We start from the raw sequence: 24,702 nt of genomic DNA, 5'->3' as shown, positions 1-24,702 counted from the left end.
AAGTCCCTGAAATGGACCAAATTAGCATCCCTGTATTATTATAAGGCATATCCAGCTTTTCAAGCAGCACATTGCTATCATACAATTCCAGTAAGGTCAACAAGAATGGATGGCCGTGTAATGGAGGGCCATTCAAACCACTAAATCCTCCTGAATTAAGCATCTCTAATTAAGTGCTATTCAGATCACTGAGCGATCATTCAAACTGACACACTAAAGAGAAGAGTCCAAGCTTCACTTTCGTTCCACTGGTGTACCACAAGGCTCTGTACTTGGTCCCCTTTTCTATAGACAACTGCACTCACCCACAGATGTGTGTTTGTTGTTCTTATACTACTTTTCTAGTCTAAATACAGTTGTAAACAAAAGTCCCCATACACTTGTAAAGACCATGTGTATCATGGAACTCATGAGTTTGCAAAGACTCCTATTTTCTTAATGGCATGGGCTTTTTTAGCTTCTCAAGAGTGATTGACTACAGCTGGTGACTCCTCTAAGGCAATTTGGTAGCACGATCCTCTTGGACTGTTCTTTGGGAAAACCTGAAATCATCATCCAGAAGGTTGGCTCTTAGATGCTGATCGGTGTTACAACAAGACAATGACACCAAACACACATAGGCCAGAATCAAGTGTTTGGATTGGTCTCTTCAAAGTTCTTTAAAGAAACAAGTATGTGTTAGAAAGCCAACAAATTTTGCTTAGCTGTACCAATTCTGTAAAGAGGAATGATCAAAGATAAAACCAGAAGCTTGTAGACGGCTACCAAATGTGCATAGTGATGTGAAAACGGCCAAAGGATGTATATTTTTGACCCAGCAGATTTAGTTATATTCTCGGAAGACCTTAATTAAATTTCTAAAAGAACCAAAATGTATGATTGTCTTTATTTGAGAGAAAGATGCATGGGTTTGAATGATTCCATCACAGAAGATTCAGAGTTATAGGATTCACTGGAACCTCAAGACTGCCATGGTGCACGTAGTCTTTGCCAGTGTATGGAAACTTTTCACGGGGACCCTCATGTTTATGCAGACTCGGAAGTTATACCGCCAACCTGACTCCTGGATAGCGGCAGTCCTTCGGTTTTGCAAAACATTTAGCTCCCTCTCCAACAAAGTCGACAAGAAATCGGGGTTATATGATTAGTGATCGAATAACTTTCAGTGATGCATCACCTCTCGAGTGGTCCTTAATACAGCAACACGTCTAGTCTTCCACCAGCCCAACATGGCTCCCTCCGTGTCCTTCCACCTTTCATTACTCTCCCCTGACCGACAACACTGGCATCCATCCACTTGATTTCCCTCTTTCAGCTTTAGAGCCACTTCATCCACAACCGTCTGCAGCTGAACAATGACTGAACCTTTCATCGCTGAGAGAATCGAAGGTTGAGGCACTTGTGTTCGGAGGCTTGTCCTCGGTCTGCCGCCTCATTTGTGCAACGCTTTGGATGAAACGTGCCGAACGAATACATTTAAATGACGCACAAAGAGGGTTTCATCATTATATGTCAGCAAGCATCAGCGCTGTTGTAGCTTTGACTGAAACACTGAAATCAATACGGAGCGGTTCACCCATCAGGATCGACAGCAGGCGTATTCGCTGCAAAGCTTCACTGGAACATATGACTTAATAGTGTTTGCGGCAGGATAACCGCTCCATTCACATCCATGAAAAGTAAAGGTTGATTTATCGTCGGAGCCTCCGTGTCGTCGCTTAATGCAGTTACCATGGTTACAACTTCGTGTGCTCAGGCTGCAGCGGTGTGCATTGGAATTCCTCTATCTGCTTCTTCTTCTTCTTCTCTGCACAGGATTTTCAATTTGTGTCAAAATGAGATCGTCTCGTTCGCTGACACGAGCGAGAAACGCGACCGAAATATCTCATCTGTGCGTCACACTCAGCTGGATTTCATTCTGACACGTTGCTGGAAATGTATCATGAATCCTGCAGTGGAAAGTCAGACAAAATGCTGATCACGGTGCAGACAAGTGGCTTCTCCTTGTTTTTCTTGTTGCTTTATCTCCACCCCGGGGGTCAGATCAATCAAAAAACAATTTTGCATTTTGCAATTTTTAAATGTCAAATGTTGTCTGTCTATCTGTGACCATCTGGTGATTCGAGCGCTCATAAAGCTATCAGCCGTCTCAGATATCTGCTTTATCGCCTCCTTCCTAACACCAAACGCTTGCTCGTGCTGGCTCGCTTCTTTCCTTTCATCAGTGATGCGAGGCGACTACTCAGGGTGTGAGCCAGGCTTGTCTGCTCCTCCTACACCAGAAAGCCACTCTACATTTTTGTTTCCTCAGTAAGACGCCGTTCTGCAAACACAGGTTTCACCTTTCTATCTTTAGCCTGTAGGTGGAAGCCTGATCACAGCTGCTGCGTGATTCATCCTGCTTGCTAATTAGCTCCTGTTCTGATCTTCTGCTGATGTAAAAGTAACAATACATGTATCTTAAAAAGAAAAATCCTGCATGCACAAAGAGCACAAAGGTGGTATTAAAATATGTCTTCTGGCTGATGTTTTACTATATATGGTGTCATTACATTATCAATGCTGTCAGTAATGAGTTAATTAAAGGGTACAGCATCGATCTGAGGGGTCGGAGAACAAATCTGAAGTCATGTTTAAGCTTTTCATAATTTTTTTTGCTTTTTTTTGGTAGAATGACGTCTAATTTATAGGGATGCTGTATCGATATATCAGTGTCCACATCGGTATCGACCGACATTAGTGTTTTTTCCGATATATCGGTCTTGGTCCGATGAACAAATTTAGCCGATGACTGTCTAACATCAGCGCCTTCGTCTCTACATTTGATATTGCTGCTCTTTCATAGATGTTTTCACTTAAAATATCCTGGGCTTGACCGTTAAAGGCTTTTGTTACGTAATTAAAGAAGACCATGTGGTCTAATTTGGGCTTCTTCCGAATAGTTTGCACATTCTCACAGTGCTTACTTCTACTAATTTTATACACAAATTAGCTGCGTAAATGAAACCTCATGACAAGTTCAGAAGAAAAATATCTGATAGCAGGAGAAAGAAGTAAAATTTGCATTTGAAATGTACGTCACAAGTACAGCTATCAGATAAAATTGTATTTCAGTGCAGTAATTGAGTAAATAAACCTTAGTTCTACCTCGTGTTTAGTGAAAATTTGCAGTTTTGTACCAGATTTTCGCGTCAATAATGCAAATTTCTTTAGAAACCGAGTCAGTCATGTCACAGTTTAATGAAACAGCATCATGTCTATCTATCTATCTATCTATCTATCTATCTATCTATCTATCTATCTATCTATCTATCTATCTGTCTATCTGTCTGTCTGTCTGTCTGTCTGTCTGTCTGTCTGTCTGTCTATCTGTCTATCTATCTATCTATCTATCTGTCTATCTGTCTGTCTATCTGTCTATCTATCTATCTATCTATCTATCTATCTATCTATCTATCTATCTATCTATCTATCTATCTATCTATCTATCAGCCTCTAGTATTTGTTTTTTTCTGATATCTTCATGTTGGCTGACAGTTCTCCCAACATATGCACGCTCAAACATTAAGAACAACCTCTGCCGTGATATAAAAACCTCCATTGTCATCTAAACATCGCTGACTTTCTCCTCCCTCTCTCCGTCTTTTTCCGTGCAGACCATGCAAGCGGCGCGATGCCCGACAGATGAGCTGTCGCTGACTAATTGTGCCGTGGTGAGCGAGAAGGATCTGCAGTCAGGACAGTGAGTAGACACGTTATTCATCACTGTGTTTGTCAATACGAGCGCACGCCCGGGCATCCCTCCAAACACCCAACCTGTCCGTCCACCCACCTGTCACCTGTCATCCAGGAAGTCCCGCTTGACAATCTGATACGTGACTCTCGGTGCATCACCATTACCTGACTTTATAATGATCATAAAAGCAGTTGATGTGGTTTTAGTTTCTCCCTTTGTGTGTTTTCCTGCCTTTTTGATTGGCTGCCTCCATCCTCCCACCACCCAATCAGACGCCTTGTGTGTCTCATCTCTTGACTTTCCTCCGTCAGTTCGTCTGTTCACCTCCCCGTTGACCTCCTTCAGTTCATTTTCTCTCTGTTTGTCCTTCAGTTTCCAGTCTGTTTGACTGCAGGTGTACCATTCTGTGTCCATTACCTCCCTGTGTTCGTCACGCCATCCCAGCTTTCTTAACTCGTCTGTGGTTTTTCCCTTCGCCTGTTTTCTTACCTGGATCTCTTGCTCTTAAATTCATTCTGCCTCCTTTGTTCAGAAATTTCCTCAGCTTGAGATTTTGTTCCTTTCCATGTCTTGTGTTCTGGTGCTTCCTCTCTCTGAACGCTGACATAACAGCTGCAGGACTTTGATGCAAAAATACACCATCTTTTTAAGGTTTAGGTTCGGCCTCCACCACGGTGAAAACTACAATAAAAAAGTCCTCAAAAACCAAAGTGAAAAGCCTTTTCTGATCTCAATCAATGAACAAGGAGGATTCTATCAGTGTAAGAACTCTCAAAATAGTAAATACCAACATATGAAAAACTCATTTTCTGTGTATAAGCTGTATATGTGAATGGCACCACTTCTAATAAAATCAACTCTACAGATGGGCAGTAGCAAATCAAGAATGCATGAAGTGGTTATTGCACATGTAAATCTGAGTATTAGTGGGATAAAATAAAGCAGGTTAATGGTCAATATAAGGACACTGCCGGCAATCAGTTAGCTTAGCTTAGCATAAAGTGTGGAAACAGGGGTGTTTAATCTCAAAGTGTTTGTTTAATTCTATAAAAATTGAAGTGTACCAACTTGGTCGAAGCCAAGCTACCTGTTTCCCCGTTAACGCTGGTTGTGCTAACCAAAGTGAACGTCCTTCAGGCTGTGGCTTTTTTTGTTTACAACACAGACATGAGAATCATTCTGATTTTCTAATCTAATGAGCAAATAAATGTATCAGACAGATGATTAACCCTGTTCAGGACTTTCATGTTGCCAGAAGGTCTTTCAGGGTCCACTGGACTCCAAGAAAGAATATGTGGAAAAGATTTGTTTGTGTTCATTATATACTTTTATACTGTATTAAATACATTTTCTAGTAAGGTGACATATTTTTTTGCATGACAAATGTCCTTCTTTTTATATTTAAAAAAAAAAAAAAAATCTTCAAAAATAAGAAAACAAGACCTGCCACCTAAACCAAATGGTCTGGAGTCCAAAAGACCCCAAAAGTCCTGAATCGGGTTAAGGTGCTGCTTTAAGTCAGACACTTAAGTCAGTGTTTGGGAGGTTCTTTAGCCTGTCACACATTTATTATAAGTCAAGGTTTATTGCTCATGTTATGTCACCTTGTTCGACTAAATCATGTACTTGCCGTTTGTTTTTCTGACCTCGTAGGGTTCCTTAGTGAAGTCACCAACGCGTTAAATATTTTCGTGCAGCTTTAATTATAACCATTACGCTCAGTAATTCAGTAAAACAGTTCATTTACTGTCCTCTTGGTTAGTTTTGTCACATCTTGCTTGCGACATGAAATAAAGCGTCCTCAGTTATTTATTCCTGTGTCTGTGTTTGCATTTTTTTCATCCCATCCAGACAGTTTTGTGAAATCTGCAGCACAATAAGCATTCAGACCTTCGCCTGTCACCGTGTTTCTGCTTCATTTGTCTTCTTGTACGTTGGAATGTGACGTGTCTTTAGTGGACTATAAAAATGAATCTGTCAAAACAGCTGGCTACCATTGCATCAGTTTCACATTTCATGGAACAGCAACTACAACCCGTCAATAAAGCTTCTATGCAATTAGCTAATTAAATTGCACTGCCTGGTCTCCAAACACATTGATGTGTTGTTGTTTAGTTCTCCTCTGCAGACATGTGACCTAGAGTGCTGTAAAAACAATTGTGGTGTGTTTATTTAAGTAATTAAAATAAGAAATGAATGCTGCACTAACCAACATTTGTAAAGAGAATTTTTACTCAGCTCCATAATTCCTCTAGGTCTCTTTTTAGTCTGTTTTGGATGATTCGTTTGGTTTTTCAGCAGCCAAAATCGAGCAAAAACGAGAATGAATACTGGATTTTGATTTGTCATCTGGCCAGAAACACAGCTCCACAGGGATCCTGACGTTGCTCCTTGTTCTGCTCGTGTTTCTAGCTCGATTTGCTGTACAACAGTTGTTTCATGTTGTGACTGTCACCTATCTCTGCAGACACGTGACTGTGAAGACCACACCCAACCACAAGTTTGCGTTTACAGTCAAGACCCACCACACTGTGGCTCCTGGAACCATCGCCTTCAGCCTGCCTCAGGTGCACAATCGCAAACGCTCGCGCACAAACACACGCTGTTAATTAGTTGTTAAACTGATGCTCAGTCTTGCTTTGTTTCTCTTTCCTTTATCTCTCCAATAGAGGAAATGGGCCGGCCTCTCCATCGGCCAGGAGGTGGAAGGTATACAACCCTTTGTTTGACTTCTGCATCGTGACTACACAAACATTGTCTATCTGTCACTGTGATTGATTGTCGCTATTCCTACCGAGCTTTCCGTTCTCAGATTTACCCCTCTAAATTACTCCTAATGTTTCAAACAATGGGTTCTCGATGTCAAACCAAACCAGGCTTTTAATTACATATCAGTCACTGTTGAACTTGTCGACGAAAACAGTGATTTTGCGATCAGGATAAATTATCTGAGCATCAGATGTCAACGATTTTTTCTAAAGACGTGGCTTTTTGACGAAGCAGTCTGACTCATGAGAAAGATTTGAAAGGGATCTTAAATACTCACTTTATCATGCTAAATAATATGCTACGCTAAAGTCAGCATCTTCACAAATTGATGAAGCACGTAGAAGTAATGGAACCTGTTTTCTTGTACAAGAGAAATATCTTAGGACTAACTGGTTTATCTCAGGTGTCGTTGGCCGTGGTTGCCGCAGGGTTGGTGCAAGATTGGATCAATGTGAGGGATGGCCTGCTGTGATTGGTTGTGACATTGCTAGGCAACTGCTGATGCTCCAGTTGACTGACAGTGATTTATTTTAAAACTGATTTGAAGTGATAGATGGAGCACTTTTTTTTGTCAATGTGAGTCCTGGTAAACTTCAGTTCTTCTAACTCTATAACCAATAACTGCTACTTGGTCGCAGGCTAGCTAAACTGCATCCGACAGGGCTGGAAATCAAAGCATCAAGTCAACAAATTAATGGACAACCCAACCTACCACCTGAGCCACAGTCACAAGATATTATTCAGTTTTACCAGCGTATGCACATCCAACAAAATGCAGGATGATACGGTTCACAACCAACTTAAGAAAACACAGGCACGTCGACAAAAAACCAGGCTAACACCTTTAGCAATTTGACAAGACATATAAGAATACGTACTCATCCAGTCTCAGATGTTGTTTATTTTCTTACATGTTGTGCTATGTTTTAGTTTCCTGTTGTGCATACTTCAGTGGCCGACAAATCTTGAGCTCCTGAAGTGAATTCATGCTCTTGTTAAAGATAACTTGTGTCCCTCTCCGTCCCCTCAGTGTCCAACTACAACTTCGACAAGTCCAAGCAGTGCATTGGCGCCATGACAATCGAAATCGACTTCCTGCAGAAGAAGAGCACCGACTCCTCTCCGTACGACTCGGACAAGATGGCCGCCGAGTTCATCCAGCAGTTCAACAACCAGGCCTTCTCCGTCACCCAGCAGGTTCGTACTCCCATTCGTCAAAACATCACGGCTCATATTTTACTTAGTTCTTTGCTTTTTTGCTTATATGTATATATATTCATTATCCTCTTGCTGCTCTCTGTCTCTCAGCTCGTGTTTAGTTTCTGCGATAAGCTGTTCGGTTTGGTGGTGAAGGACATCGAGGCCATGGACGCCAGCATCCTCAAAGGAGAGCCGGGCTCTGGAAAGAAACAGCAAAAGGTATAAGATTACCGTAGTGAGATGGTTCATCGAAAAACAAGTGAAGCCAAAAGTAAAACATACCTGGGTGCTGTTGAAGTACGTCAGGGTTACCAATAAGATGTCTGCTGCTAATGAGTCCTTTCAGTTTTGATGGGGAGCTTTGGTTGATTGTTCTGAACGAAAGCACCGTAATTAAGCTGAAAAGAGTGAAATTAAATTGCTTTTGAGGGATGTAATGATCCAAATATGGTCTGGATCCCTGGAGCAGTCGGGTTGTATTAAATTAGGGCAAATTCATGTAACATACAGTAGCAGTCCATGTTATTATACTGATGTTCTATATGCACAACATGCCCATAGTTCCTCCTTAACAGCTTTAAATTAATAATTCACATATTGGGATCATTTTCATCATTACTTATACACACATCTTAATATTGTGGCCCATCAGCAAAAACACAATCATTGACGAAATGTACTCCAACTGCAACCAGTGTTTCCATTTATTTTAAATCTAAAAATGTCACAGATACAAAAACACAAGAAATAATACAAACATAAACAGCAATTCACCGTCTGGCTCTTATATTTCTTCTTATTTACATTAGAGAATCTGTATTTTTGCAGATTAAATCTGAAACGTAGACATTGGAGTTACATTTGCATCGGCATTAAGAGCCACAAATGCTCATCTGCATAGTTTCTACTCAATTTCTTTCCCGTCAGGTGCCATAATTGCTGCTTTTTATCCAAATTGAGGAACTGAATGGATAAAAAATGAACGCAATTATTCCACTTTTCTTAACGGAGTAGTGACTTCGGTGGTTTCTCCGACAGATTGACGTCGGGCTGATGGTGGGCAACAGCCAGGTGATTTTCGAGAAGGCCGAGAACTCTTCCCTCACGCTAGTCGGTACGTTGCTGCTGTCGTATAAATGATGATGTGCTTTTATGATGAATGATTTCTTCAGTTTTCAGTACAAACGTTGTGGCTGCAAGGGGCCTTTATCTTATGTGTCTGTATCTGTTTACGCCACAAGATGGCAGCAAGAACACATTCTCATAAATGCATCATGTCCCATAAATCACCTCAGAGGAGTTCAGGCTCCTTTCTGCCAAGTGGAACGACTTTAAAGAAAACAAACTTGACTTTTATTTTACGGCTTTTAATTTATTTTATGCTCGAGTTGTGACTTGCAGCAGTGTTTCAAGCTTTCCTTTGCTAAAAATCACACCTCTTATTGTGCTCCCTCGGGCTTTAAAATATATTATCTGCTTGCTAAGTAACTCTTATTTTGTTTGTTTTTTAACAGGTAAAGCAAAGACCAAGGAGGCACGACAGACAATCATCAACCCAGACTGGAACTTTGAGAAGATGGGAATCGGAGGTCTGGACAAGGAGTTCTCCGACATTTTCCGCAGAGCTTTCGCTTCCCGAGTTTTCCCTCCTGACATCGTGGAGCAGATGGGTGAGACGACCCCTCCATCTCTCTCTCACTTGTAACTTTTCATAGCTGTGGTTTTTTTGGGGGATTTACGACTTTCCCTGAGCTTCCTCCACCCTTTAATTGACTCGTTAATCTTCTTTTAAACTGTATTTATGAGATCTGGTGATTGCGATGCAGGCAGTTTGTGAGCTTTTATGAATGACACATTGTTTGGAAGAGCTGTACTGTATATTCTCCATGGAAATAAAACATAAGCCGCAGCCAGTTATGTTCCCTCATACACATATGGTAAACGACACAATTCATATTGGTTTTATGAGCCGTTTTATTAATCTGGTTTCTTCTCCCTCTGGTTATAACATGCATCATCCTTTTCTCCTCCTAATGTCATTTCCTTTTCTACCTTGTTACTGTTTTTTTCTCCTTCTTTTTTTCCTCCCTCTTCTTCTTTTCTTTCTCCATCATTTTTTTTTTGGCATTTTTGTTCACCCCTCGTTTCCTTCCTCCTCCAGGGTGCAAGCACGTGAAGGGCATCTTGCTGTTCGGACCTCCGGGATGCGGTAAAACGCTGATGGCCAGGCAGATCGGAAAGATGCTCAACGCCCGCGAGCCCAAGATCGTCAACGGCCCCGAGATCCTCAACAAGTACGTGGGAGAATCCGAGGCCAACATCCGCAAACTGTTCGCAGAGGCCGAGGAGGAGCAGAAGAGGGTGAGACGCGCTTTCTTTTTTTTAATGTGTTCAATATGTTAAAAAGAAGAAAAAAAACTGATGAAAATGTGTACCACTTTCAGCTGGGAGCCAACAGCGGCCTCCACATCATCATCTTTGACGAGTTGGACGCCATCTGCAAGCAGAGAGGCACGGGCGCCAGCAGCACGGGCGTGCACGACACCGTGGTCAACCAGCTTCTGTCCAAGATCGACGGCGTGGAGCAGCTCAACAACATCCTGGTCATTGGTAAGAGGCACCAGAGGAGACCGACCGACTCGTCAGCGGCTTCGTTACACTGATTGGAGAGCAGGAGCCCATTTTATGTAGATTCGACCAATCAAATCAAACAGCAGGAACCCTGCAGGACTCAATTATGCGATCTGCTCGCAAATCACTTTCATGAAACGGACCCAGACCGTAAAGTTCAGAGCGGTATTTCTTTTTCAGTATCTGAGGACGTTCTAACATGATTAAAAAGCTGTTTTGCATTAAACATCACCACCAGAGAACTGGGAGGCCAAACCAGCTCTTCACATATGTTGGAAAAATCTACATTAGGGCTGCTGCTTTTTCAATAAAAAGTTAACTTTAAACAAACTCCAGTGAACACGAGTTCATTCAAATGAAACCCACGAGCACCTAGTACAGAATATCTGGTGTGATATTTATAGTGTAGGTTCAGTTTTGTCATAAACTTTGACTTGAAGCAGTTCAACAGTAGATTGCACATCCTTGCATTTAAATTTTGTCTCATCATTGATGTTTTTGTGTGTGTGAGAATAAGCGCAGCAAAGGTGTACTGTTAGCATTAGCTCGTGGTCATCGACAGTCGTCCTCTAATGTATTCATATCCTCCCATTAAAGAAGGAAAAAAACACTGAAATAAGCTGAAATTGACAAAAGTAATAATAAATAAGAATTTAATGAAAATCAGGACATTGCTTTTGAATTGTGGTTCAACAGAAATATATACTGAAAAAATTAAAAAAAAATAAATAATTTAAAAACACAGAAGCACACAACAGCGAAGTGCTTTAATTTGTTGGAAATTTTTACAATTTTATTTTTTTAATTATTCTTTTCAACCATAATTCAAAAGCAACATCTTATTTCACTAAATTATAATTTAGCAAATTTTTATTTATTGTTACTTTTTTCAGTTTTTGGTTATTTGAGCAACTATTGTGAATTTTGCCTTTTCTTTAATGGAAGGCTGTGAATGAATTTGAGGACGATTAAAGGCTGTAAGATCCAAAACACGACGACAACGCAGCGTCGCAGATGTTTCTGATTTCTGATCGGTTAATGTCCTCCCAGTTTATTTATCAGCTCAGCTTACACATACTCATTAGGACATGCAGTAGATCAGTCTGACAGTCAGTTATTGGATCTGCTGCTCCTCAAGTTCTGCTCGGCTCACGGGCCGCAAATTTACACCGCAGTGCAAATAATTATTTTTGCTTCATGTTTAAATAAAGACAACATTTTTTATTTTTTTTAAAATACTGACTCACTCCAGGAGTCTGAGAAAATTTCCTAACTGTACATTTTTTTCTAAATTACTTCATTAGCTAGTGGTTATTTTATTGTTGGGTATTTTTCTCCACTGTAGCCGTCTAATATGATCCACATTTATCATTTTTTATTATTTTTTTTATTGATTTGAGCACTTTGTAACTCTATCTGTGCTTTAAAAATATATTTTAAAATTATTATGAATATTATAAATTTCTCATTTCAACTCGGTTAAAGCCACCTATTCATGTTCTCGTCTCACGCAGCCGCTGAAGTGAAACTGCAACCAGCCCATTTGTTCTGTACGGGAGGTTTTTATTTCCACTAGAATCCAATTTCACACTGCTGAGCTTTAAGTGCGAGCAGACGGAAATATAATATATGTGATGCTGGTCGTCGCATCAGGAGACGCCAAATAATCTGCTGGAAAATATTATTTAACTGCTAAGTGCATGTCATCAGAGAAGAGCTGCGCTGTGAAAGTAATGATGAGGTGAAGTTACATGCTAAAGAAAAAACATCCTGCTGGAGGGAAGCAGCTCTGGACTCGGGTTAAAGGAGGTCAGAAGGACACGAGTCAGTGTTTCGTCTGGACCGCTCAGGAAATGAAATGCAACAAATTCCATTACATTACTTATAAAGAAAGAAGTTGCTGATGTTTTAAAAATCTTTCATTTTTGGGCCGACGCTGTAGCTCAATTGGTTGAGCTGGCGATCCATGGACTGGGGTTATAGTCCCCGACGCAGGGGTTGTGGGTTCGAATCCAGCCCACGGCCAGTTGCTGCAGGTCCTTCCCCTGTTCTTCTCCCCACTTTCCTGTCTCACTTTCTACTGTCCTGACAAAAAAAAAAAAAAAAAATTATTCTTTTTTTTTTTTTTTTGCAAAATCACTGTTTAAAAACTGCCATGACTAAAAATGCCCTTTTTTTTGTCCAGATGTGCAACATAGATTTTGGTCTTATTGACATACGAGGTGTGTCAGAAAAGTTCCAGGACTGGTGTCACAAAAGATATATTTCAAATCCAAACTACAAACTACCCCTTCAAAGTAATCCCCCTGGAGTCTAACACCCTTCCCCAGCCTTCTCTTCACGTCGCCATGCACTCCTGGAAGGATTCTTCCAGGATCCTCCTCAGCCCCGTCGTCACAGCCATCAAAACGGGTCCCCTTGATGACCCCCTTGAGCTTGGGAAAACAATCCCACGGAGCCAGGTGGGGTGAGTAGAGAGGTTGCTCCAGCACGGTGATGCTCTTCTCAGCCAGGAACTCTTAGATGCTCATGACGAGTTGTCATGGTGAAGCAGCCACGATTCATCGTGCTACAACTCTCGCCTCTTCTGAACAAAGCAAACAGATCTCTTTGTAGACGTGCTGGTTGATGGTCTGACGGGGAAAACCTCCTTCCAGCTACTTCCATCCAGCAGACGTAACAAGGTCCCACTGGCCCGCAAAAACATCTATAAAAAATCCTTCCTTCCCACTGCAATAACCAGCCTGAACAAAATAAAATAAGACACTAAACAGTACATCTGATGTTTCGTCTTAACATTTCTTGTAGACGTCTGGGCTTTGTGAGCTCGTGTCTTAAGTGTGTTTTTATATGTGTTGTATTTTTCTTGTTGGAGCCTTGGTAAAAGAGAATTTCTGTCACTGTTTTGGACAGACGATAAAGTTTATCTGTCGATGTAAAACTCCTACTTTGTAGTTTGAAATCTATCTCTTGTGACACCAGTCCTGGAACTTTTCTGACACACCTCGTACGTGTAGTAACGTCTTCAAGATCTGTTTCTCCTGCTGTCATGATGGATGAAGTTGTCTGTCCCATAATCCCTCCACTTCTTTGTTATCATTCTCAGCATCACAGTGTTTTTCTCTGTCTGTCTCCAGGAATGACCAACAGGCCTGACCTGATCGATGACGCCCTGATGAGGCCCGGCAGGTTTGAGGTGAAGATGGAAATCGGTGAGTGTTATTTTACCTTTTCTCTGCCTCTCTCTTTGCTCCACTTTCGTTTTAGCTAAGATTTCAATCCGTCATTCAATCGTGATCTGAAAGTGCTGAAATGTTTTTGCTCCACGTTACCTGTGACTAGCCGCGTATGTTGGATTATGGCATCATCACAAAAGGATCCAGTTGCTCATTTAAATGGCTTTGAAAGGCCATCATAAGCCTCAACACTTTTCTTAATGCTCGTGATAATGAGATGCGCGTCCACGTCCAGATCAGTGATTAGTTTCGCTGCGTAAGACTAGATGGAGAATAATTACCATATTTCTACTATATTTTAGCCCTTTTTCTAACAAGCAATCATTCTTATTTAACCCCCTACATGTGCAATAATTTGTCATAGATTCCTAGTTTCCTCATCTAGATTACAACCCTGGATCCGTCGCTAACAAACCGTCTTGTGACGCTTTATGTCTTAAAATGGAAGCACAAAGCGATTGGAGTCAATTTAGTCACCTCAGGACACATCCATCCATCATCTATACACCGCTTAATCCTCACTAGGGTCATGGGGGGCTGGAGTCTATCCCAGACCCCTGGACAGGTCACCAGTCTATCACAGGGCTACACTTAGAGACAGACAACCAAGCACACTCACATTCACACCTACGGACAATTTAGAATCACCAATTAACCTCAACATGTTTTTGGACTTTGTGGGAGGAAGCTGGAGAACCCGGAGAGAACCCACGCTGCACGGGGAGAACATGGAGACTCCACACAAAAAGATCCCGGGTGTCCTCACCAGGATGTGAACCGGCGACCTTCTAGCTGCAAAGCAACGGTGCTACCAACTGCGCCACCTTCCTCATTTAGATTACAACCTTGGATCCGTCGTTAGCAAACCATCTTCTGACGCTTTATGTCTTTAAATGGAAGCACAAAGCCATTGGAGTAAATTTATTCACCTCAGGACACATTACACACGATATTTTTGATGGTACAAAATGTTTAATTTCCATCGAAACACATGAATTCTGTACGATTGTTTGGTTTTCACTATCTGTCAGGGCGACTAGTTTAAGTGAACAAACGGGTCTCTGATCACCAGCTCACCAACTTTCTTTTCAGAACTCCATCACTCGTGATGTTAGTCATTAATGCGCTCAGGGATTAAATCTTGTCACAGCTTTCACATCCTTCACTCTCGCAGCATCACCAACTCTGATGAACCCCGCGTTCTCGCACACATGTAGAACGTCGCCTTCTCTTCTTTCACGTTATCAAACAGCTGTTGCATCACGCAGCAGCTCCATCCATAGCGTCTCCCCGCTGACAGAGGGCCCGTGCATAATTTACATAGGTGGCACTGTGGCTGTAACGTCATTAATTATTTACATCATCTGACGTGCGACCGTGTCCTCACGTAGCCTTATTAACCTAAATGTTTTCTTTTTCTGTGTGACAAACTGAGCTGAGCAGCTGCTGCACAGATTCACGGTTTCTACACTCAAATCAGTGGCAGCGGACAAGCAGCAGGATGAGTCAGAGCCGTCAGAGCTGCATTTTTATGTTCAGTCAAAGTCCAAAGTGGTTTCCTCCAGAGAATCGTGATGTTTTTCTGGCATATGAAGCAGAGGGTTTTCAGTTCTGCTGCTCGAACGCAATCACATCTGCAGCAGAAAGCATGAAACTTCTGATCACATAAGTTTCCTGAACCATCTGTTGCATGCAAATATTAACATATTTTAAAAAGAAATCAGGGCTTCGCTAAGGTCACAGTTTGTTCTTTAAGTTGATTTAAATTGTTGCTTTATCCAAATGACCAAAAGGCACAAAATAATGCAAAGAAAAGAAAAGACAACTGAGAATGCGTCTTCTTTTGCGGGGTTTAACCTCCTAAAACCCGAGCTCTTGTTTGATATGTATTTAAAAAATAATAAAAGCCAACGTCGACAAGGTTTTCTTTGAGGTTCGCAATAAGAAAATTTTCAAGAGCAAAGACAGGAACGGGGCGAGCGGCAAGAAGAAGAAGAAGCACTGCTGCTTGCTCTAACGCTGAGGAGACTCACCTGAGAGCTGCCGCGGTCCAATCAGCAGCTGGGAAGCAGTCACATGATCACCTGTAACACATATAAAAACACGCACTTATGCTAAACAGCCACCATGACGCTTTATAAAAAATATAAAGGAAATAAAAATATATTTAAAAAGTATAAATAACAATGATAAAATAATGATAAATAAATAAAAATAAATCATAACTGTGGTGATATAACCCAAAATGTGATGTCCATGCATGTGGACGCCAGGTCTTCAGAGGTTTAGATAGTTAAATTTAATTTGGGACGCCTGATTTTGAAATTCTACCAATACGGTGGACGTGAATCAAATTTAGTTTTTTAGTTTGTTTTTTTTTAAAGTGACATTTAGGAACTGCAACACATCTTTCCACAAGCAGAGTGTTTGTTACTCTGGACACCTTGAACTAACTTGTACTGAAGAAATAGTCCTAAATTCTTCAGTGTGGATTCTGGTCTGAGTCCCAGCATCACTGAACAAGAGTTCCTCTCTTCACAAATTCCAGTTTACCCCCTGCATGTACAGAACTACATGCTGCTGTAACACTGCCATAAGTGTTAAACTAAAGTGGTTTTTGCTGACCAACGACAGTGTTTGCTGAAAGTTAACACTCCATTCTTTCCACTTTTCCCACCAGGTCTGCCTGATGAGAAGGGCCGCGTCCAGATCCTCACCATCCACACCAACAAGATGAGAAGCTTCAACCTGCTCGCCGGCGACGTCGACATCAAAGAGCTGGCATCTGAGACGAAGAACTACAGTGGTGCCGAGCTGGAGGGTCTGGTCAGGGCGGCGCAGTCCACCGCCATGAACCGACACATTAAGGTCACTTTCAAGCGCTCGAAGCTTATGTTCAGGTCGGGTTGGTAGTCTGCTAGCCTTACAGATTGCGAGGGGCAACATTATATTTTGTCTCCCGAAGCATGATGGGAAACAGGAAATGATTTGACAATGTGCTGATTCCAGTAAAAAAAAAAAAACCTAGAAGGAACATGGACGCTAAGTGGAAGTGACTTAAATCTGCATTCTCTCTAACAGCCAGCAGGGGGCGACTCCTCTGATCATATAGACGTCTAATTGTATTGAAGTCTATGAGAAAATGAGCCAACTTCTTTCTCGATTTGCTACCTCAGTAAACATTTTTCCAATGATTTTTCTAACTACAGTGTCAATTTCAAGCCTCCTTCAAGACGTCATGAAGTTAGTTTTTTGAAGTTATGATCCCATTTAGGGGAAAACCCAATAATAACGGATCTATGAGAGGGCGGGTCTACCTCGTCATTGACATGTTGCAGCTGTAGGGGCATTCGTAGGTCTTTCCTCTACGTTAATCACGTGAGGAGCTCTCAGATTTATCTGCTGTCCTTGTATATAAAACTGAATATAAAGTATTCAAGCATGCTGCTGACACACTGATGTTTCACTGTTACTGTTACTGTCACTCACAGTGACCCCTCAGCATAGTACTTTCATCCCTGGAACACCAACATGCATCTCTTTGCATTCACAAACAGATGCTGAAAACCGAAAGACTTGCAGGAAAAAAAACAGTCAAACACTTTAAATAAACCACTGTCCTGCTAAATATTTACACATCTGAGAATCTAAATAGTCCCAGTTAGCAACTTTAGCTTCATGTAGCAGAAATATAATAAGACTTTAAGAAAGAAGCGTGTAAGGTGAGCACAAATAGACAAATTTACAAGCACTAATTAGTACTAAGCGACCCTGCTTTCTTAGTTCTAGATGTCTGTGATAAGTCGAAATATAATATTACAACAAATTCTATTGCAACAAATGTAAAAGTTGTTTTGACACTTTGATTTGGTCGTATGATTGTGTACGTTGTATGAACTGTTGCGTGTAGCCTTGTGATGGACTGGCAACCTGTCCAGGATTAAGTGTTGTGTAGATGATGGATGGATGATGGATGGGTGGATGGATGGATGGATGGATGGATGGGTATAGACAGTTGCAGCCCCGTTAACTTGACATTGTTTTAATGTTGGACTGCTTTTTTCTTTCTTTCCAGGCTACATCCACAGTTGAGGTGGACATGGAGAGGGCAGAGAAGCTGCAGGTCACCAGAGCTGACTTCATGGGATCCCTCAACAACGACATAAAACCAGTACGCCGTTCATAGAGACGATGTTTTGTTGAAAACCATGAAATCCAGCGACAAGAAAAAGGCAAAGCAGCTAACATTTCCACGTGTGTTTTTTCCAGGCGTTCGGTACAAACCAGGAGGATTATTCCAGCTACATCATGAACGGCATCATCAAATGGGGCGACCCGGTCACTCACGTTCTGGATGACGGAGAGCTGCTGGTGCAGCAGACCAAGAACAGCGACCGCACACCGCTGGTGGCCGTGTTATTGGAGGGTGAGAAATCAAACGCACGAGTCTGCTAAAGTTGTAAATACCAAACAGAGTGCTGATATCGAAGAGGTGGAAACAGGTGTTTTACAGAGATTCTATCACATGTTCGTGTCAGAAGAAATCCTTGTTATTCTGGGGTTTAATACAAAGATATACTTCATACAAAAGCAAACAGAAACAGCAAATTACACCCCTCCTATCTGCGCTCACACATCCAGGTCCACCCCACAGTGGAAAGACGGCTCTGGCAGCTAAGATTGCAGAGGACTCGCAGTTCCCCTTCATCAAGATCTGTTCTCCAGACAAGATGATTGGACACTCAGAGATCTCCAAGTGCCAGGCAATCAAAAAGGTAAGTGCTGCAGTGACTTCCTCGAATTACAAACTGCATCTCCGTCTCCTCCCTTCAGTTTTTCCGTCCATTAATGCCTTCCCGTCTTCGTTCCTGCCTCCTTGTTTTTCAGGTCTTCGATGATGCTTACAAGTCTCAGCTCAGCTGTGTGGTGGTGGACGACATCGAGCGTCTGCTGGACTACGTCCCCATCGGCCCTCGTTTCTCCAACCTGGTCCTTCAGGCTCTGCTGGTGCTGCTGAAGAAAGCGCCGCCCAAGGTCAGAGTTCACCGCAGCTGCCATTGTTGTCCAAAGACTATTAAAAACACACCCATGTACACAATCCTTCATTACCTTGAACATGTAGCACATTATTTTTCTGGGCAGCTTCATTATAAGGGGTTGCAAGCAAAGAAAACGTCAGCAACAGCTGTACTAATGCACCAAATGTGTGTTAATCAACAACAAAATGACTAAGAGCTGCAGTGTTGAGCTATTTTAGGAAATGACTGAGCATACTACAGATGTTCATCTCTAATAGGAATAAATGGGCTCGATGCTAAGTCCAGCAGTTCAAATGTGTTAAAAGAAGAACGACAACATTGATAGTTTTGGTTTTTTCGTGACCTCTTGTTGGGAAAAAACAAGAACAAATCCTAAATAATGGTCACTAATCTGACGTTATTTGCCTTCTAGCAGAGTCAGATGAGAAGATCAATACCATCATTACGCCTGTTAACACGAAGCTGCTGCCAAATTAGCGTAACTTAGCATAAAGACTGCAAACATGGTGAGCAAGGTTCAGTCCAAAAGGGGACGAAATCCACCTGCCAGCACCTTTAAGCCTCACTATTTGACACTTTAAGTTGTTGGAGTTAAAACTGCATGTTGTTGTTTCACTGTTGGACCATTTCTTGGCCAATCGCAGTAACTTCCTGCAGTCTCGCTGTGAGCTTTAGAGTTGATGGATTTTGGGTTCTCTCTCCTTATCTGGATTGCTGAATATTGCAAACGTACGCAGCCTTAATCAGAGATAGACCAAATAATTGGTTGGCTGATTAATCCACATCAGCCAGTTACCAGGGGAACAGCTACCAGGCGTTGTGTTGGGTTGGGCTGCACCACCTACTGGGGCCTGACTACCACAGCTCACACGGTGCACATGAGCTCAGATAAATCCGTAAGCAGCAGTTGAGCACAGTGGAAGTGATCCAGTTTTCTTACTGCAGCATCAGACATCAGGAGAAGGAGAAGCTGCTACCTGGAGATAAGACATGTGAAGTGCACCACAACATGATTATATTTCATTCATTTATAAGGTTTTTGTTTGTCAAAAATGTAGATATTTATTTAGTTAATACATACTAGTTATGAAAACAGAAAGTTTACTGATTTTGTGCCTCATTTTTTGTTAGTATCACCAACAACAGCAACAAAAAACATCCTATGATATCCGTATAACACAGGAGCACCAATGTACTTCAGTTTCTCATGATAGCAAGAAGCTATCTGTCATTTTTACAAGATATTTTCGCATTTTGACTGTTTCTGAGTGCAGTTTTTTTCAGTTTAGTTTTTACCAGAAGGGCTGATTTGTCTACAGATATTCCGTCACTGATCACAATCACTGACATGCACAATAAATACCGTAAGACATAAAAACAACTTGCCACATGACGAGATCATCCTGTTCTATCCATCGTAATGTTTGATTGCGTTCGGCTGCAAAGTCTCTTCCGACTGAATTTTTTCACCCATTTCAACTCCATATCCGTAACAACTGCTTATAATGTTGTAAAGTTTATTTACACCAGATATACTGATTTAAAAACAAAAATTTAGGGGATATGGGATAAGATAAACATGATTGTAAACACAGAATAAATTCAGCAAAAGCAGGAGCGGTATGTTTGCCTCTATAATACCATTTTTAAAAAACTATAACTGCTGGAATTCAAAGCTTCTCTGCACCTGCTGACAATTAACCTTCACTCGGACACGGAAAATGACGGCATGATTAGCCAAAGTGCAAAAATTACAATGCCGTTTTATTCCTCCTGCAGGGCCGGAAGCTGCTCATCATCGGCACCACCAGCAGGAAGGACGTCCTGCAGGAGATGGAGATGCTGGACGCCTTCAGCACCACCATCCACATCCCCAACATCTCCACTGGGGAGCAGCTCGTCGACGCCTTGGAGGTACGAAAATGCATTTAAGGACAATCGCGCACATACGTTTGGAAGCTTGAAGGTAAAAATACTCTCAATTGTGCACTTAAACAAGGACACGCAGATGAAAGCGGTGAATTATACATAACCATTCCATTCTCGAGAGAACACGGCCGTGCACATACACAGCCTTGGAAGATCTTTATCCTTGCAGGGAAAGAACCTACACTCACTTTCATTCAAGGTACTGAAGGGGGAGGAAAAAAAACAAAAAACACATTAAGTGGCTTAAGCTTAATTAAAAGGATGTTTTTGCTCTTACCACAGGCTCCCAATGTAGAAAAAAAAAATCCCCATCTTTCTTTCTGCTGCCTTTGTTGTCTTTGCAGCTGCTGGGAAGCTTCACGGACAAAGAGCGGGCCAGCATCGCGCAGCAGCTCAAAGGGAAGCGGGTCTGGATCGGCATCAAGAAGCTCCTCGTGCTCATCGAGATGTCGCTGCAGGTACGGGAGGCGCACCGGAGCGGCAGCTTCACAGGCGGGAGGGTGGATGTTTGATGGGATGGGGTTTGTTTGAAGACAGACAGACAGCCAGAAATAGATAAGGTAGCTGGGAATGCTGTCAAATCTGGAGGGAGGAAAAAAAACTTAATTTTAAGACGCATTATGGCTTTTTCACTGCACTCATGCTTAGAACCTGTATCCTGGGAATCTCCATAAGCAGAATTTTTAAGCACCTCGAGGGGCCTTAGTGTGAGGATCTAATTTGCGCTGCGCCCTATGTTTCAAGCATAGACTGTATAAAAGATGGACGTAGCTACCGTGACGTCACCCGTTTGTTTCTGCACTGAGAAAATGAAGCCAGGGTTTTGCTACTTCCTGGTTGACATCTTGGATTTTTGGAGCCAGTGACGCAAAAATCGCCGGGGCGGAGCCATAGGAGCAGCGATTGGTCAGACGGATTGAGAGGCGGGCCCTCTCTGCCCGCCCACATTTACCGCCTTCTGCTCACTTCGTCTGTATCGTCGCTGTCGACTGTCAATCCAGCCAGCCACGCCCCTTGCCCCGCAAAATGTTGACGATTTTTTAAAAAATTCAGTATTGATTTATTTTCAGATTGGCCACCTGATCTCTGGATTTGACGACGAAAACTAATAAGAAACAAATCCTGAGCTGTAGGAATGCGGTATTTCGTGATCTGGTCTATGGGAGCCAGGGCTTTTTGGAGCCAGCAGCTAGTGGACGTAGTGATATTGCAGGTTCTTGACACTTCCGGGTTGGCTTCATTTTTCAGGGCCGGTTGCTATGTCCATCTTTTATACAGTCTATGGTTTCAAGACATTGCCGGGGCGAGCACCAGCTAATCTGTGGCCAAACATAACATCACTTAGTTTTGTGATTTGTAGTCCTCTGAACCCCCAAACCAGGGAGGGTTTGCTTTAAAAACACCTCATTTAACTGAGTGAGATACTGGAAAAAAACCCTAAAAACTAATAAACAAGGATTCATTTATGACTTCTCTCTCCTTCTTCATGGTCCTGCTATTCCTGTAGAGATGCAGGACTTTATGTTAGAGTGAAAAATGAGCCCACAGTGAGCAAAAAAAACAACACCTGGGAGTCAGAAGGTTAAAGGAATAGTACAACTTTTTAACAAATCATTCTCATGTCTGTGTCATGAGCTGCTGTCAAGCTTAGCAAGTTAGTCCACATTAAACCAGCTCAGTTTATTTGTTTCTGAACAAAAATGACAGTTTCACCTCACCAAAAAAACACAGCTTTTCCAAAAACAAACTGTGTATGAGGCTTAAGGTGCAGGCTTGGTGTTGTGACTGCAACATGAGCAGCAGAACAGGTGGTGGCAGTAGCGCTGTGTTGCATTGTTCTCTTGAGCTGATAGTGGAGGAAGACACAAAAAGAACACTTTGTTCAGTTCATAGGTCCAGCTCCAACCCTCACACTAACAGCCTCGTGGACTCACTAAATCATGAGGATTCAGGGTTGGTCCACCGGCAAATCAATAAGTGCACAAGGTGTCTGATGCACGTTGTTTGTTTTTCAGCCAAAAGTCCAGATTGGATTTACACATATTTATGCCTTTCCTGTCTCTTGGTTGTTTGCTATAAACATATAAATGCTGTAGTGTCAGAAATGATCAGCTGAGCAACTCATCAAACGGTGAATGAATTCATTTTCAACATGTTCTTTCCAAGCAGAGTGTGCTTATTGTGCCCCGTCTGTCCTTTTCATGCCATGAAGAGCCCTCATGAACTCACACACTTCAGCACTGCAGCTTTAGTTAAGTCAGTTAAGTGTGTTCAGGTCTAGTGAGGTGGGCCTCAGGGTGGCGTTCAGGACTTCACTTCCTTTACTTCCTTTTTTTCTGTGATGAAAGCATAAACGTTCTGTCACTCAAACTGTTGAAATCTGCTTGCTTTTTGTTTGTTTTTTTAAAATAGAGGACACTGTCCAGGAACTGTTTCTTCATCTCAAGTTCTCAGTAGCTTGCTTGCTCATGTGTCCTCCTCCCATGCATGACTAGTCAGGGAAGAGTCACTGTTTTAGCTGCTGTGGAGTTTGTTTTAAAAACTGTGCCCAGCTTTATTCACCAGAGATGTAGTCTGAGACGTCTAGAAGCCACTATGCACAGCCAAGAAACGCTTGAGCTCATAATCTGTTTTGTATGGATTAAACCAAGCAGACTATTAGGGAGGCTTAGAGCCAGTAGGTGGACTCACCTTTGGACACAGCCAGGCCAGCGTTGTGTCTGGTGTTCATGCTGGGGTAGGCTTAGCTTAGCATAAACACTAGCATTTTTTTTTTTTTTTTTGGATTAAGGTTTTTGCCTTTTTTAATGAAAGTATCATCAAACAACATGTTTGTGCATCACGATAAATACATTATATGTTTAATATCTTTGGAGTCTTTGTTTGGAATTTGTTTGGATGCACTGCGTAGCTTTTAAATGTGGGGCTAATTTGTTGGGACGCTGCTCGATGTGAAGCTAAAGCAATATTTCAAGGTGTTGGAAAACAATTTGCCTTCCTGTTATGAGTTAAATATATCCGTCTGATAGCGCTCTGGTAAATATGAGCCTGCAACTAGCGGCCTATTAGCTTAGCTTAGCATGGAAGCTAGCAACATCTTGACTCTGAAGGTAATAAAATGCACCGACCAGCGTCTTAGAAACTAAAACATAACAACATGTAATGTATTTGCTTAATTCTTGTCTGGGAAGTAGCTGACTCTTAAATTGTTCGCCAACAACTTGATTCGTTGGTTAAGTTTAAATTTGCTATTATCTCATTCCAGCTACTTAAATTAGAATATTTTCTGGTTTCTCTTCTCGTCTATGGCAGTAAACCGACTGACTATCTTTGGGTTGTGGACAAACCAAGACGTTCTAGGTCGTCATGCTGTTTCCTTTGTTTCAAGTCTTTATGCTAAGCTAAGCTACTGACTGCAGCTGTATCCTAAACAAAGTGTTTTTAAGCAGCTCTCAGCAAGAAAGCAAATTAAAATACTTTCCAGAATGCTGCACTTCTCCTTCAGGATGGGTGAAGTGAAGCACCAGCTGGATTATTTGGCCCAGACGGGAGGCCTACACTTCTGTCATCCAGCGGGCCTCCATAACGGCTCCATTTGTCGTTGCTGGGATAGCGCTGATATAATTGGAAGGCACAACATTGACTTTTGCCTGTCACTTGTGCTACTGTTCAATCTCCTCTCCCTCTGCTTTATTTGGCTGCCTCCAGATGGACCAGGATTACAGAGTGACCAAGTTCCTGTCTCTGCTCAGAGACGAGGGGGCGTGAGTACAGCCGCTACGCACCAGTCACATTAAACTTCATTACCTGTCAGCAGCCTCCATCTGCTTAAAGCCTCCTCTTTTATTCTCATCACCTTCCCTTTCATGCTTCTCCGTCTTGTTTTCTTTTGACATTTATGTGCCACTGTATTGCTATTACATATAGGTAGCTTAGTAAAGATTACAAATGCTACAGTCTTGTATTTCCACATTGTGCACACACACAATAGATGCTTTTATTTTCCTAACAGTGCAGAACAAGGACAACAATCAGTGACCTCTTCTCAACAACTACTAACCTAATTGGCTTTATTTTGCAATCACCAGGTTGAATGAAGGCGATCAAATCCGAATTTAAGCTGTCGGTCGCACTCGCTGCATGCTGGTAAGGTCAACAAAAA

At 41.9% G+C, this 24,702-nt stretch overlaps 1 protein-coding gene across 1 annotated transcript in view; it reads left to right on the top strand.

Moving 5' to 3' along the window:
- Positions 1–3,659: 3,659 nt before the first annotated feature.
- Positions 3,660–24,702, top strand: part of LOC103358660 (vesicle-fusing ATPase) — a 24,750-nt gene continuing 3,707 nt past the window's right edge. The window contains exons 1-18 of the mRNA XM_008283711.1: positions 3,660–3,742; positions 6,204–6,303; positions 6,406–6,445; positions 7,536–7,702; positions 7,814–7,924; positions 8,744–8,819; positions 9,220–9,375; positions 9,867–10,066; positions 10,150–10,315; positions 13,474–13,548; positions 16,253–16,440; positions 17,648–17,743; positions 17,842–17,998; positions 18,214–18,347; positions 18,460–18,606; positions 20,391–20,525; positions 20,885–20,998; positions 24,249–24,304. Coding sequence (XP_008281933.1) covers positions 3,660–3,742; positions 6,204–6,303; positions 6,406–6,445; positions 7,536–7,702; positions 7,814–7,924; positions 8,744–8,819; positions 9,220–9,375; positions 9,867–10,066; positions 10,150–10,315; positions 13,474–13,548; positions 16,253–16,440; positions 17,648–17,743; positions 17,842–17,998; positions 18,214–18,347; positions 18,460–18,606; positions 20,391–20,525; positions 20,885–20,998; positions 24,249–24,304 — 2,201 coding nt within the window. The remainder of the gene's footprint in view (positions 3,743–6,203; positions 6,304–6,405; positions 6,446–7,535; positions 7,703–7,813; positions 7,925–8,743; positions 8,820–9,219; positions 9,376–9,866; positions 10,067–10,149; positions 10,316–13,473; positions 13,549–16,252; positions 16,441–17,647; positions 17,744–17,841; positions 17,999–18,213; positions 18,348–18,459; positions 18,607–20,390; positions 20,526–20,884; positions 20,999–24,248; positions 24,305–24,702) is intronic.

This window comes from Stegastes partitus, unplaced genomic scaffold (assembly GCF_000690725.1).
Source record: "Stegastes partitus isolate 25-593 unplaced genomic scaffold, Stegastes_partitus-1.0.2 Scaffold324, whole genome shotgun sequence".
Classification (NCBI taxonomy): Eukaryota; Metazoa; Chordata; class Actinopteri; family Pomacentridae; genus Stegastes; species Stegastes partitus.
This window is presented reverse-complemented; position numbering and strand designations above follow the sequence as displayed.